This window comes from Heterodontus francisci, chromosome 12, assembly GCF_036365525.1.
Source record: "Heterodontus francisci isolate sHetFra1 chromosome 12, sHetFra1.hap1, whole genome shotgun sequence".
NCBI classification, from domain to species: Eukaryota; Metazoa; Chordata; class Chondrichthyes; order Heterodontiformes; family Heterodontidae; genus Heterodontus; species Heterodontus francisci.
This window is the reverse complement of record NC_090382.1, coordinates 25,429,397-25,445,885: the sequence shown is the minus strand read 5'-3', so window position 1 is coordinate 25,445,885 and position 16,489 is coordinate 25,429,397. Positions and strand designations below refer to the sequence as shown.

At 46.1% G+C, this 16,489-nt stretch overlaps 1 protein-coding gene across 3 annotated transcripts in view; it reads right to left on the bottom strand.

Moving 5' to 3' along the window:
* adam19b (ADAM metallopeptidase domain 19b) overlaps positions 1–16,489 on the bottom strand; it is a 179,219-nt gene that overhangs the window by 41,874 nt on the left and 120,856 nt on the right. For all 3 annotated transcript variants that reach the window (XM_068043213.1, XM_068043214.1, XM_068043215.1), the window contains 4 exons: positions 14,118–14,284; positions 12,284–12,368; positions 9,138–9,277; positions 1,060–1,237 (listed from right to left, as the gene is read on the bottom strand). In XM_068043213.1, the coding sequence (XP_067899314.1) occupies positions 1,060–1,237; positions 9,138–9,277; positions 12,284–12,368; positions 14,118–14,284 (570 nt within the window). The remainder of the gene's footprint in view (positions 1–1,059; positions 1,238–9,137; positions 9,278–12,283; positions 12,369–14,117; positions 14,285–16,489) is intronic.

Sequence of the window (16,489 nt, the reverse complement as noted above, 5' to 3'; positions counted from 1 at the left end):
TATGTTAAAGGATCCTCACCTGCAATGTTAAGGTGTCTTTTCCTTACTGAGGCTGACTAAAATAGTCAGAATCTCACTTACCTCATTGATATCTGTGGGAGCTTGCTGTGCACAAATGTGCTGCATTTCCTACATTACAACAGTGACCACTTCAAAAGTACTTCATTGGCTGTGAAGCACTTCGGGACATACTGAGGTTGTGGAATGCGCTATATAAAAATGAAAGTTTCATTTGTCTTTGCCAGCCAGCATACCTTACACTATAGAAGGAGCACAATCCTCAAAAGGGCACCTCAGGGCTGCTAGAGATGGGCAATAGGTTCTGGCCTTGCCAGTGACGCCCATATCTCACAATGAAAGGAATCAAAAAGCAGACTTGCCATACAATTCCAGCATTTTCTGCTGCATTTCAGATTTCCAGAAATCTCAATGCTTTTCCTTTTATCTCCACTAATAGATACACGCACATAATACATGCGGATTTGTAACTCAACCTCATTGGCGGTTTTCTTGCGGAGAACACGCCTACCCTGCAATTCCAATGAAAAAGTTCTAGAAGTAGTGGGCAACACTCTCTACCAGATTAACACCCAGGGTGCGGACACAAAAATTAATCCCAATCTGCAAATTTTATCCTTTGAAAATTAACTAAATTTATTTTATATTGGTGCATCTTTTATAATGCTGCTCAGGTAAGTGCCAAAGTTGTGAAACCTCAAATCCCTCCCTCTTCATGTTGCTCAAAATGACCATCCAGGCACAACAACATCTCATCCGAAACTCAGCACCTCCAACAGTGCTGCATTCTCTCAGGACAGCACTAGAGTGTCAGCCTAGACTTTATGCACAAGTCTCTGAAGTGCGACTATGAACCTATAATCTTCTGACTCAGAGGCAAGAGTTCTACCAATTGACCCAACGCTGCTGCTACTATTGTATTGTAAAACCAAAATAATTCAGGGAGCAGGATGCGTGAAGAGTTCAAATTTAAAGACAGCAACAGCTTATGATTTCACTTGAAGTAGCACTCTATATTGTTGACATAAAGAGCCAAATTACCTCAACTTCCCCACAGTCACACTGCTCGCCTTCCTCCACATAGCCGTTCCCACACCTTCGTCCTCCGTACAAGGTGTTTGTGTCTGGCATGTTGAAGAGACACATCCCTCCACCGTTGTGCAGATATTTCTGAAGTTCCTTTTCATTGCACTTGTTGAACACTTTGGGGAATGGATCGCTGAAGAGTACATATCAGATATAAATGTTACCATTGGGTATCTGACGCATTGCTCAGGATGGAATGGGCGATACGCAGTTTTATATCGAGAGGACTATTACACCATGCAATACACAATAAATGATTCTGCTGTTAGGGTAGAGGTATGCTTAATCTGGCCTGACCCTTTAAGGCTACGTTGTCCAATTGCTTTAAATAGGCACATGCAAATTGATTGCTGGTGCAAGGGATGTTTGCATTGACAGATGTTTGTGTAATTCTAAGTCCAAGTCATAACAAATTCGTATGAAATGGCTGTCTTCCATCAGTTTATCTTGTATCCTTTGCACACATTGAAATATTGCCTACGAGATTCACACACTGAATTAAACTGCATCACCTCAATTAATTACGACCAAGGTGGAAGGAGTGAACTGTCTTTTCTAGTCCCATTTCTCTGCAGGTCACAACATATATTTTAAAAAATGTTTACCCAGTTACCGATTCAGTCAACCATATACTCTACTCTTTATCCCAGAATACACCAACCAGGTTTCTTTAATAAACAACAAAATTATCAGTTTATTATCAAACAAGACTTATCCAGTAATGAAGCAAAGCATTAACAGACAGATTGAAATTGAAAGTTCCCTTTTTAAATTCCCCCCGCCACACACACACACTCTGAAAGAAAATACAGTAACTCTTTCTGCAGAGGTCTGTTACAAAAAAAAAGACAAAAATAGAATACTTTGGCCAAATACTTGTTAATTCTTGAAGAAAAAAAAGAGAAGATATGGAAGGAAGTCAGTTGTCCCTTTTGGTCTGGCATTCGGATATAAAGAAATGAGTCACTGGGATCTTTTCTAAAGCAGTTCTTTTCAGGTGGCGTTGAGAATTAATCTGGCAGGTTTTTCCAGCTTCTCAGGAGAGATGCAGCACCAAGGATTTTAGCTCTCCCACACTGGGGGCTGAATTTTATCAGCACGCCGTGCTCCGCAGCAGCGCGCTGTGAAGGCAGTGGCCTTCCAACATGGAAGTGCAGCTGCACAGCCCCCGCGATATTACACATGGGGGCTGATTTAAATGGAGGGGGTAGAGCTGGTGCCATTTTTAAAGGGCTTCAAGACCTTCAGGATATATTTGAATATTTAAAGGTGATGGTGAGCTTAAAAACAATAATAAATGTTTAATGTAACATTAAATCCTGTATCCCACCCCCCAACAGGGTCCTAAACACATATCTTGATCTAACCCCCCAAAAATACACTTTTTGAAATTTTGAACTTTCAGCCCCGAAGTTCTGTGCCTTTGACCCTCAACCCCTTCCCACCATCCCCACAACCAATAAGAATATTCTTCCCTGCTCTCCCCCCCCACTGCCCTGATAATTTTATTCCTCCCCCTCCCCACCAGTGTCTCGCCTCAGAACTCCAACGGAGTTCCGAAGGCGTGCGAGTTGCAGCCGATTGGCAATAAAATTGATGTGGGACAGCCGGCGGCGGCAGGTAAGTTCATTTGCATGTTAATGTGGCTAATTTCAATATTTTAATGAAGGCCTTGCCACTCCCGCTAGCATTTTACAGGCCTCCCCACCAAAACCCATTGAGGGGCTGGTAAAATTCAGCCCTAGTTCTTTGCAGGGTTTCTTCAACGAGCTAGAGAAAGAGATGAGCTGAGTGGTTTCTTTTTCCTTGGCAGGCAAAACACCAACTGTCTTCAAAACAGTTCACACCCCAACTAAACTGAAAACAATATCTTCCCCAAACAGTCAACCTTCTGACCTCCATAAGTCTTGACATATGGTTTCTCTGTAAACATCTTCCTCCGATTACCAAGGTTTCTGTTGTTTATTGAGCTTAAAGCACTTGATTTCCAGCACGGTTTGTTTTCAAACAACATCTCAAGTGTCCTTTCAGTGAACTTGGTAAAAAATACACATCCATGGAATCTTTTCAGTTTTAACAAGTCCTCAAAAAAATTTTTTAAATGGAAGGACTTATGTAACACCTCCATCCTTGAAGGAATGAAATGCCATTTTTAAATGTGTTTCATTACCAAGAGTGAAACAAAAAGTATAAAAATATTAAAACACATTTACACACTCATTCACATTCACTCTTTACCTGCAGCTAATACAGTTCGGCTTTGTACCATCTTTGCACTCAGATAACTCAAAACAAAGTTAGATTCTAGACAAAGCATCTGCAACTACATGATGTTTTCCCACAATGTGGATAATCTTTAAGTGAAAAGGTTGCAATAGTAAACTCCATCGGAATAGTCTGGCATTCTGGCTTTTAAATTTTTCCATAAAGACTAGGGGGTTATGATCAGTATATACCAGTATCTCTCTGTAGTCATGGCAGACATAGACTTCAAAATGATTAAGAGCTAGTAATAAGCCCAGAGTTTCCTTTTCCACTGTTGAATATCTTTTTTTGGTGTTGATTTAGCTTTTTGGAAAAATATCCCACTGGCCTTTCATTGCCTGATTCATCATCTTGTAACAGGACTGCACTGACCCCCCAGGTCACTCGCATCAATTGCTACCTTGAAGGGCTCCGTGAAATTTGGAGCAGCCAACACTGGTTCATTGATCAAAATGGCTTTCAGCCTCTCAAAAGATGCTTGGCACTCCCCCAACCACACTAACTTGGTTTTCTTGTTTTGTAGCAAACCTGCCAGTGGAACAGCTATAGTACTAAAATTTGGTACAAACTTGCAGTAGAAATCACACATCCGCAAAAACCTCTCAATTTCTTGTGATTAGTCTTAGTGGAACTCCACCAATGCTTGCATTTTTGCTGTTCTGTTCTTGTTCTACTATATGCCCGAAGTAAGTTACTCTTACTTTTGCAAATTCACTTTTGGCAAGGTTTATCACTAAATCAACCGATTGTAGTTTTCTAAACAGAGCTTCTAGTTGTTCCAAGTGGTCCTTTTGAGTCTTACTGTATACCATCACATCATCAAGATGAACCACACAGTTAGGAACACTGGCTACCACTTGGTTCATTAGTCTCTGAAAATACTAATACCTCATCCCCTGGTTGAAATGTTTGGGTCTTGGCATGCCATTTCTTCATGTTGTTTGGAAACTTTAAGGTGTTCCTGAGACACTTTGTAGGCTCTCCTGAGCCAGTCCTGGAACACGGATACATAATCTAACACAGAAGATTCGTCCCTCTGCTTTAAAAACTTTTCTTTGATTAGTTTTAGAGGACCTCTTATCTCATGTCTATAAACCAATTCAAATGGACTAAAACTGGTAAATTCATTAGGTGAATTCCCAGTGACAAACAAAAGAAATTCTAGCCCTCTATCCCAATCATGGGGATATTCATGACAGCATGCCCTGTAATGCTCAGTATAGTGGGGAAAGTCTTCGCTCGAGTCGCTTTATCAGGCTCCAGAAGCTGGCTGAGCGTGTCTACCCTGAGGCACAGTGTGGCTTTCGAGCAGAGAGATCCACCATTAACATGCTGTTCTCCCTTCGCCAGCTACAGGAGAAATGCCATGAACAACAGATGCCCCTCTACGTTGCTTTCATTGATCTCATCAAAGCCATTGACCCCGTCAGCAGACGTGGTCTCTTCAGACTACTGGAAAAGATCGGATGTCCACCAAAGCTACTAAGTATCATCACCTCATTTCATGACAATATCAAAAACACGATTCAGCATAGCGGCACCTCATCAGACCCCTTTCCTATCCTGCGTGGCGTGAAACAGGGCTGTGTTCTCGCACCTACACTGTTTGGGATCTTCTTCTCCCTGCTGCTCTCACATGCGTTCAAGTCTTCAGAAGAAACAATTTTCCTCCACACAAGATCAGGTGGCAGGTTGTTCAACCTTGCCCATCTAAGAGCGAAGACCAAAGTATGGAAAGTCCTCATCAGGGAACTCCTCTTTGCTGACGATGCTGCATTAACATCTCACACTGAAGAGTGTCTGCAGAGACTCATCGACAGGATTGTGGCTGCCTGCAACAAATTTGGCCTAACCATCAGCCTCAAGAAAACGAACATCATGGGACAGGACGTCAGAAATGCTCCATCCATCAATATCGGCGATCACGCTCTGGAAGTGGTTCAAGAGTTCACCTACCTAGGCTCAACTGTCACCAGTAACCTGTCTCGCGATGCAGAAATCAACAGGCGCATGGGAAAGGCTTCCACTGCTATGTCCAGACCGGCCAAGAGAGTGTGGGAAAATGGCGCACCGACATGGAAAAAAAAGTCTGAGTGTATCAAGCCTGTGTCCTCAGTACCTTGCTCTATGGCAGCGAGGCCTGGACAACGTATGTCAGCCAAGAGCGACGTCTCAATTCATTCCATCATCGCTGCCTCCGGAGAATCCTTGGCATCAGGTGGCAGGACCGTATCTCCAACACAGAAGTCCTCGAGGCGGCCAACATCCCTAGCATATACACCCTACTGAGCCAGCGCGCTTGATGGCTTGGCCATGTGAGCCGCATGGAAGATGACAGGATCCCCAAGGACACATTGTACAGCGAGCTCGTCACTGGTATCAGACCCACCGGCTGTCCATGTCTCCACTTTAAAGACTTCTGCAAACGCGACATGAAGTCCTGTGACATTGATCGCAAGTCGTGGGAGTCAGTTGCCTGCGATCGCCAGAGCTGGCAGGCAGCCATAAAGGCGGGGCTAAAGTGTGGCGAGTCGAAGAGACTTAGCAGTTGGCAGGAAAAAAGACAGAAGCGCAAGGGGAGAGCCAACTGTGTAACAGCCCCAACAACCAATTTTATCTGTAGCACCTGTGGAAGAGTCTGTCACTCTCGAACTGGCCTTTATAGCCACTCCAGGCGCTGTTTCACAAACCACTGACCACCTCCAGGCGCTTACCCATTGTCTCTCGAGACAAGGAGGCCAAAGAAGAATGCCCTGATCAACGTTTTGAGGGTCTGATGGTACCTTTCTAAAGTCCATTGTGTCTATGGGTGATAAGCTGAAGACATTAACTGCGTTATACCGAAATTATTCATAATTTCCTGGAAAATTTTAGATATAAAATTGGAACCTTGATCCGATTGAATCTCAATCGGTAATCCATATGTAGTGAAGAACTGGGTTAACCTCTCTACCACTACCTTAGCAGAAATTGTTCTCAAGGGAATGGCCTCTGGGAGCCGGAGTAGCCATAATCCATGACAGTATACATTGGTGTCCCACTTTTGTTTTCAGTAAAGGTCCTACACAGTCTACCAACACCCTACTAAATGGTTCTCCAAAAACTGGTATGGGAATTAGAGGTGTCGGTTTTATGACAAATTGGGGTTTCCCCACAATCTGTTACGTATGGCATGTTTTACAAAACTGCATCATGTCCTTTGAAAGACCTGGCCAGTAAAAAATGTCAACCTATACATGATTGGGTCTTCCAGATGACCCGCTATAGGAATTTCATGCGTTATCCTTAATATTTCCCAGCGATACTTTGGAGGTACCACTATCTGGTGAACAACCGTCCATTCTTCATCCACAGGTCTATTAGGAGGTCTCTACTTCCTCATCAGAATCCCACTTTTAATACAGTAGCCTTCTGGAACTCCCTTGAGCTCAGCTTCAGTTAGAGCCGATTGTGCCACTTTACTTAACTCTGGATCAGCTTACTGAATATTTTCTTTGAATTATCCAAATCCCCAAAGAAAGTTTCAGAAATTCGGCTATCTGTCTGTGGTGCCAATCTGACCTCCAACAATGGAACTTGTTTAGCCATTGCTCGGGTCACCACACATGAAGAAAAAATTCCTGGAACCTTTTCCTACAACTGTTCTATCTGTTTGACTTCACTTGGCTTTTCCATGACTGCTGGATAAGCTACTACCTTCACTCCAGCCAAATAATTACCCAGGAGTATGTGAACTCCGTCTGCAGGCAACCTACGAACAACTCCTACAGTTACCGTTCCAGACAATAGGTCATACTCTAGGTGCACCCGATACAAAGGTATGGGTATATACTCCCCGTCAATACCATTCACTAAAACCTTGGCCTCAGTGCGCTCTCTGGCAGAAAAGTCATAACTTTCCCCAGCAAAAGAGTTTGGGTGACCTGCCTCACTTGAGGGATAAAGAGTTACTTTTCCTTTTGACAAGAATTCCCTGTAACTCTCAGGTATCTTGTTCACGCCCCCCGCACTCACAGCAGTTTTTGTACTTGGTCTTACAGCTGCAGTCAGAACTACAGCCTGATCTGTCATACTCTTGGGATGGGGGGGTGGGTCCAGGAGTCACTCCAACACCAGTTTCAGCAGTGCCCAGAAAATAACTCAAAGGCAGCAACTTAAGCAGGGCTGGCAGAGCTTTAAATATAGGGCCAGCAGTTGCTCTGGAGACATCTGACGCTGCATTCGGTGCCTCGAGTCCCACCTGTCACGTGATTGGATGTGTCATGCATTTCCATTACTGTAATTGGCCACCGGCCGCGTGATTGTGCTGGGCCTGCCGCACACGTGACAAGTGGCAACGACACCCACTTCTGGGTCTGCCACCAGAAGCAGCAACTGGAACACTAAATCCAGCCCAATGAGTACCGTCTGCACAATACAGAGTGGGTCTGTGAGTCTAGCTCACAGAAAAGCACAATTAATCCCATTTGTGCTGTTTCTAAAATGGCTGTACAAGCTTAAAAAATTCCACAAAGACAAAGAAAGTATGTTTTTGTTGCAGGTGGGTTCGGCCAGGAGTTGAGGCGGAGCCTGGGCCCTGGACTGGGGTCTGGCTGGGTCAGAATAGCTTGGGCAGTGGGTGGGAAAGTAGGCTCCAGTTGTAAGTCAATCATTATTTTCAATTCCTCCCAAATGATTTTGCGGGCAACTGCATGACCGAGTATGGTACAGAGCTAAAGAACAGGAAGAGCTTAGGGTAGTGATGTGGGAAAAGCATCAACTCAATGATCATTCTTGAGTCAAGGTAAATTCTTAGGTTAAAACAAGCTTAGGTATGGCCTCTGAATTACAGAGTCATCTAGTATACAGACTTGCACCAGTATTAGTCATAGCTCAGTAGTACCACTTCACCTCTTAGTTAGAATGTCATGGGTTCAAACCCCACTCTATGAGACTTGAGCATATAATTTAGGGCACCACTCCCAGTGCAGTACTGACAGAGATGCTGACTTTCACATGAGACATTAGGACCGCAGGATGTCCCAAAGCACTTTACAACCAATGAAAGAGCCTTTGAAGTGTAGTTGCTGCTGTTTTGTAGACAAAGACAACAGCCAATTTGCATACAGCAAGGTTTCACATACAACAATGAGATAAATGACCAGGTAATTTGTTTTAGTGCTATTGGTTGAGGGATAAATGTTGGCTGTGACATCGAGGGGAACTCCCCTGCTCTTCTTTGAAATAGTGTTATGGGATTGTAAATAAAATCTGAAAGTAATAAATCCTGATTGACAGTGTATTTGCTGGCTGAATCCAGCAGAGTATTATTTCACTCCAGACATACTGGGCAAGGGTGTTGGATGAGATGTGCTTGTGTTTATGAACGACTAGTCCTCCCTCCAACTCCCCCTGTGATGTCATGACTTTAGACACAGCAGACACTGCACTACATACCCTCTCGTTCACAGTCCTATCACTATAACATGCCTTTTGTACAGCTTCCACAGACAGGCTTTTACAGGAAATGTCTGCACAAAGAAATGCTTTATTTTTCACTCTTAATTTGGAGATAAGCAGAGTTTCAGACTCTTTATTCTGTGCACGTTGCTGACTATAAGGGCGACTGGATGTAATAACTCATACTTAAAATCTACTCATGGCTTTCACATTTTGTAGAAGAGATCCGCTGTTCTATATCACTTCTGCTACTATGTAGGACAAGTCCAGGCCCCACTTAACTCACAAGACCACACTCGGACACTATCCCAACAGCATTGGGCCCTCACCCGGTAGCTGCGGCCATGATGCATCCTCCATCTTCCGGGCGGGCCGCACAGCAGCCGTCAGCATCGTGACTCATTCCAAAGTTGTGCCCCATTTCGTGGGCCATGGTGGCAGCGACACCAATCGCACTGTCGGAATGATCCTTGAGGAAGAAATCAATGGTGAAAGGAGGATTCTCAGCTTCATGATGGAATTTTTTTTCTAGCATTCACTTTTGGTGTTTTTATTCTTGTTAATGATCAAAAAATTTGTCTTTTCAATATTAAAATAGCTGCAATATTGGTAAAACAGTAACTAGGACGAGTCTAAACCCAAGAAAGGAAAGAAGGATGGAAGGAAAGAAATACAAAACTTGCATTTATATAGCCTCAGGATGTCCCAAGGTACTTTACAGCCAATTAAGAACTTTTGAAGTGTTGTCAGTTTGCACCCAGCAAGCTCCCACAAACAGCAATGGGATAATATAAATCTGTTATTTTTAAATGATGGTTGAGGGATAAATATTGTCCTGGACATCAGGGCTAACTTCCCTGCTATTCTTCGAATAACGTCACGGGATCTTTTACGTCAGGCTGTCCAACCTTTTCAGGCGGAGGGCCGCATTATGATTTTTGCTCGGCCCAGGGGGGTGGTGGCTGGTGAGCAAATTTTGAAAGATAAAGATATTAAAAATTTATCTTACTAATAAAAACGACAACAAATGTGCATTTTTGTGAAGAAGCTTTAAATGAAAAGGCTAATTTATTGACTTTCTCGTCACCATATTGAAAACTGATTTAGTGACATAACTGGTATTACTTTTCCTTGCATAAGTAATCACTCTCTGCCCACACATTAGTTGGAGCAATGCAGAGTATTCTGGATAGATGTCCATCTTTCAGTATAAACCTTGATCTCTCTCCCTCCCTCTCCCGCTGTGTCTGTGTGCGCCTTGTTTGGTCTTGCCCCTCTAGGAATAGGGGACACAGGTTGAAAGTTTTGTGCAAAAGATGCAGGAGAATATCAGCAAGCACTTTTTTACGCAGCGGGTGGTAATGACTTGGAACTCGCTGCCCATAAGGGTGGTGGAAGTGGAGACGATCAATGACTTCAAGAGGAAGTTGGATGACAAAAATAGACTTGCAGGACTATGGGGATTGAGGCAGGGAGTGGAATGGACTGCATAGCTCCGTGAAGAGCTGGCATTGGCTCAATGGACAGAATGGCCTCCTTCTGTGCCATAAGTCAATGACGATTTGACTCTCTCCCCCTTCCCCCCCCACTCTCTCTCTCTCTCTCTCCCCCTCTCTGCCTCCTCTCTCTCTCTCTCTCTGCCTCCTCTCTCTCTCTCTCTGCCTCCTCTCTCTCTCTCTCTCTCTCTGCCTCTTCTCTCTCTCTCTCTCTCTCTGCCTCTTCTCTCTCTCTCTCTCTCTGCCTCCTCTCTCTTTCTCTCTCTCTGCCTCCTCTCTCTCTCTCTCTGCCTCCTCTCTCTCTCTCGCTGCCTCCTCTCTCTCTCTCGCTGCCTCCTCTCTCTCTCTCGCTGCCTCCTCTCTCTCTCTCTCTGCCTCCTCTCTCTCTCTCTCTCTGCCTCCTCTCTCTCTCTCTCTGCCTCCTCTCTCTCTCTCTCTCTGCCTCCTCTCTCTCTCTCTCTCTGCCTCCTCTCTCTCTCTCGCTGCCTCCTCTCTCTCTCTCTCTGCCTCCTCTCTCTCTCTCTCTGCCTCCTCTCTCTCTCTGCCTCCTCTCTCTCTCTCTCTCTGCCTCCTCTCTCTCTCTCTCTGCCTCCTCTCTCTCTCTCTCTCTCTGCCTCTTCTCTCTTTCTCTCTCTCTGCCTCATCTCTCTCTCTCTCTGCCTCCTCTCTCTCTCTCTCTGCCTCCTCTCTTTCTCTCTCTCTGCCTCCTCTCTTTCTCTCTCTCTGCCTCCTCTCTTTCTCTCTCTCTGCCTCCTCTCTTTCTCTCTCTCTGCCTCCTCTCTCTCTCTCTCTCTCTGCCTCCTCTCTCTCTCTCTCTCTCTGCCTCCTCTCTCTCATACAGTTGCAGAAAGGGGAATGCTCAGCAGATGGTTTTAAAAACATCACTGTGTCAGTATCAGTTGACAGCTGCTGACATCAGGAACAGCCATTTTCCAACAGATTCGGGGTTTTCCAGCGGGCTTTTTAAAAAAAAAGTCAGAGCCCGCCGGTGAGGATGGGGAACGGCCCCGGTAACAGTTTACACCCGCAGGCCGGATGGAAACGTTTGGCGGGCCGGATCCTGGGCGCCCCCCCGGGCCGTATGTTGGACAAGCCTGGTTCACATCCACTTGATAGGGCAGACGAGGCCACAGTTTAGCATCTCATCTGAAAGATGCCACCTCTGACAGTGCAACACTGAATTGTCAGACCATATTCTGCGTTCACGGCTTTAGAGTGGAATCTGAACCCACGGCCTTCTGGCTTAGAGGAGAGCGTGCTGCCAACTGAGACATAACTGACCCTGAGCCAAGGCTGACACCACTGAAATAATACCTGCAGAGCCAACAGCTCGAAGGGATTTCGACACATCTCTTCCCTTGGCACCCTTCTTTACTGGTGTCACAGTGTTGTTTGATGAGCACTGGCAACCCTCCATGGGCATTCCTCATGTGATAGGCCAGACAGGGAGGCTATTGGATTCTGGGGAGCATCACAACGGAGCTTGATCCTGTCCTCATTCACATACTTACATACTTATCATCCACTGACCCCACCTCATTACTGGAAATCAATAGCAGGAGCACTGCTCCATTGCTTGACTGCAATCCCCTCACCTACATTTAGACGTACTAAAGTCAAACAGACTGCCTGGCACACACTGATTAATCTTAACTTTAAATGGCAGCCAATTTTGCAACTTTGTGGAAAATGATCCAGATACAAAATTATTTAGGGAGTCTTAAATGTATTAATAAATTCAAATAGTATGAACATTATTACACGCTATTGATCCTTCGTGTTATTAATCCCGAAAACAAGACAAGGGACATCCAGAGAGAACTCACCGAGGGGAGAATTATGGTGCTGAAACCATGGTCCATGGCTCTGTGTGGCACTGAGTGTTCTAACACCTTGCCAACCACATTGCCTGATGGAAAATAAACATATGAACTTTGACCTTTGTCATGTGAGAGCTGCCACCATATTGAACCACTCACCATATTCACGCCTCCTGATTGATAATCTGAACACATGCCCATCAGAGGTGCCAAACCAATCGTGGTGCCATTGAAGGTGATCCCCCTAAATGCAAATTCATAATTGTGGAAAAATAAATCCATCATTAAAAGACAGAAGAAAAGTCAAAGGATGAGAAAAGTCCACCTCTTGCCCAGCTTCCTTGTATTCTAATTCTCTCAACCTTGACATGCACCTGTGTTTGGCATGTCCACTAAACTATGGGGGGCAGTTTTCCCAGGGTGGCTACATATGATTTTCCATCTATTGTACCTAATGATCACAAAAGAGATTCCAACACGAGTAACCTTGCCAGTTAGTACATTAGAGCAGAAATCCGTCTGTACAAAGGTGCCCAAAAAAATCAATTAACAAAGAATTCCTACCTCCACACCCGACCACCACTGCACCTCCTCCCCCACATAACATGCCTGTCTGGTAGATTATTCCAGAAATTTATTTTCCTTTGTGTGAGGAAGTTCCTTTCAAAATCTGATCTAAATTTACTTCTCATTCATTTATACTTATGACCCATTATCCAGCCTTATTTTAGTTCAGGATTGAACTCATTTAAAGCCATTCAATATTTTCTATACGTCAGCTAAGTTTTAGCTTAATCTTCTTTTTTACCAACCATAAAGATTAAGTTTTTTTAATATACTGTATATCACTTACATTATGGGCCAGACTTTGTGCTTAGCCCGATGGTGGGTTTCGTGGCCCAAGGACCGATGAATTGGGTCAGAATCACCGCTATAGAACCCGACGTTGGGAATCTCAGTTGCGATACTCCCAAGGGCGGGATAGGCCGACGATGACCTTCCCTTCCAGAGGCCAAATAAGGGCCTCTTCCTGCCGTCGCTGGGGTCTTACCAATGGCAGAGGAGGCCTCTGCCGCACGGGAAGGACTCCTTCGAAAATGATGCACCCTCCCAACGGGCTTGTGGGGGGGGGAGGGGCAATTTGTGGCCCACGGAGAAGCCCCACTGGGAACAAATGTACCTCCTGGGACTCACCTCCTGGACCAAACGCCCACCCACCTCGCTGGGACCTTCTGGACTGGCCTTGGTGACCCCACTTCACTTAACCTGGGGTTCCAGCGCTGGGCCTGGTTCCAAGGCCTCTGCAGTACCGGCAGTGACCACTGCTCCTGGTGGCACTGCCGAAACAACTGAGCTGCTGACCCTGTGATTGGCTGGCAGCTCTTGGGGGAGGGGTGGGCAGGATCCCTGTCCCTATTAAGTGTTTAAAAGTATGGGGATCCTGCCTCCTTGCACTTTGACCCCAAAAGACTGGAGGATCACTCCGGGCGTCAGAGAAAATGCAGAGGCGGGTATATATGTATATATCATGCACTTTCCAGCAGGGATCATTTGTTAGTGATCAGGATTGGATACCCTTACTCATTTTTCCCATCCTTGGTATAGAGGGAGGTTGAGGGTAACCAGAATGCAACGATGGAATCGACCCAGAGACCTGCTGGCCAATGTGGCTCAGCATCCCAAAGCCAATGGACTGCGGCAGTCAATGTGTGCACAGCAAGGTCCCACAAATATCAATAAGGTAAATGCAGAGGTGGGATGGAACAACTGAAAGGGCGCAGGATTCTTCAAGATTCTCACCGATAAAGGAGGGAGTCGGGGCACCGATAATACAACGCTACGGAATGCTGCACGGGGGTGAACCTCGTAATTTCCCACATGAGTCAGTGTGCCCTGGTAATGGATTTTAGGCAGTATTAGTTGCCCTTCCAGCAACAGAGGCAAGTACCCATGCACCCTGAAGAAATACAAGTAAAACTTTTTTGACACCTACGTGATCAGCTGTGCGTTATCGTGCCTCTTTCGAGCCAGTGTCTGCCGCCTCCATTTCAGAAAGGACCAGAGGGTACTGTAGGGATTCTCTCTCACATCACACTTGTTCTCATGAGTCCACACCTCCAAGTGCACCAAGGCAATCCTGATATTCAGAGACCTGTAATACTGAGAGAGACAGTCAGGTAGAGAGACAGACTTGGTAGTCCGATAATAGGCGGATCAAAATGCAGAAGCTGGCTGTGAACAACTGCCCAGTGTTGGTTAACCCAAAGCCAAGTAATTGGCCTGCAACGTATATTGCTTTTAGTGAATCAGATATATGTTTACACGTCTTCCATGCTCTGCATTATGAAGCAATTCTCCATGCCAACAAATTATAAGAAAGACTTGCATTTATATCAGGCCTTTCATGACCTCGAGATGGCCCAAAGTGCTTTACAGCCATCGAAGTACTTTTTTGAAGTTTAGTCACTGTTGTAAAGTATGAAATGTGGCAACCAACTTGCACACAGCAAGCTCCTCCAAACAGCAATGTGATGGATGACCACATGTGGGCTGGAATTTAATGAGGAGGCATTGGCTGCACGAGCCCGCCTCTGCCAGTCCTGGTGGCCATGATGCTATTTTGCTTGGCCCAGGTAGTTAATTGTCTAAGGTCTGGACTTCCACCCGTCTGAGGCAGGATGTCCCATCTCCAAGAGCTGCCGGTCAATCAGTGGGCCAGCAGCTCCAATCCCAGCAGTGCCATCGTAAGCGGTGGTCACTACTGAGATTGCAGCAGGCCCTGGAGCAGTGGCCCTCAGGGAGGCCCCAGAGTACAGGTGAAAAAAGCTTGGGCTCGCCGAGGACAATCCGTCAAGTCCCAGCGAGGGGGAGGGGGTAAATCCAGTGGGGGTTATCCATGCTGCTGGGGGGAGGATCTCCATGGGGCACAGGATGCCCAATCAGGAGAGCCCCCTCCCAATTCCCCCCAGCCCACAAAGAGGCCACCAGGTTTTTCTAAGCGGTCTGAAGTTCCCATCCGCCACTCGTAAAATACCAGCGGCGACGGGAAGAGGCCCAAAAGTGGCTGCCACCACCACCCCGCCACAGGTAAAATATCAGTAGAGATGGGTAGGCGATGGACATGGCATCCACCCGCCTCCACTTGATTTTCCTCCCTCCCCACCCCCCCCCCCACCGCCATCAGCTCCCAGCACACTCACGGGGTGGGGTGGGGGGGGTGGGGGAGGGCATAAAATTCCAGCCAATGTATTTTAGTGATGTACATGATGTGTGCCATGAAACAGGGCTGTGTTCTCGCACTGACACTGTTTGGGATCTTCTTCTCACTGCTGCTCTCACATGCGTTCAAGTCTTCAGAAGAAGGAATTTTCCTCCACACAAGATCAGGTGGCAGGTTGTTCAACCTTGCCTGTCTTAGAGCGAAGACCAAAGTACGGAAAGTCCTCATCAGGGAACTCCTCTTTGCTGATGATGCTGCATTAACATCTCACACTGAAGAGTGTCTGCAGAGATTCATCGACAGGTTTACGGCTGCCTGCAACGAATTTGGCCTAACCATCAGCCCCAAGAAAACGAACATCATGGGACAGGACGTCAGAAAATATTGGCGACCACACTCTCAAAATGGTTCAAAAGTTCACCTACCTGGGCTCAACCATCACCAGCAACCTGTCTCTTGATGCAGAAATCAACAAGCGCATGGGAAAGGCGTCTGCTGCTATGTCCAGACTGGCCAAGAGAGTGTGGGTAAATGGCGCACTGACACAGAACACAAAAGTCCAAGTGTATCAAGCCTGTGTCCTCAGTACCTTGCTCTACGGCAGCAAGGCCTGGACAACGTATGTCAGCCAAGAGCGACATCTCAATTCATTCCATCTTCGCTGCCTCCGGAGAATCCTTGGCATCAGGTGGCAGGACCGTATCTCCAACACAGAAGTCCTCGAGGCAGCCAACATCCCCAGCTTATACACACTACTAAGCCAGCGGCGCCTGAGATGGCTTGGCCATGTGAGCCGCATGGAAGATGGCAGGATCTCCAAGGACACATTGTACTGCGAGCTCGTCACTGGTATCAGATCCACCGGCCGTCCATGTCTCCGCTTTAAAGACATCTGCAAACGCGACCTGAAGTCCTGTGACATTGATCACAAGTCGTGGGAGTCAGTTGCCAGCGATCGCCAGAGCTGGCGGGTAACCATGAAGGCGGGGCTAAAGCGTGGCGAGTCGAAGAGACTTAGCAGTCGGCAGGACAAAAGACATAAGCGCAAGGGGAGAGCCAACTGTGTAACAGCCCCGACAACCAATTTTATCTGCAGCACCTGTGGAAGAGTCTGTCACTCTAGAATTGGCCTTTATAGCCACTCC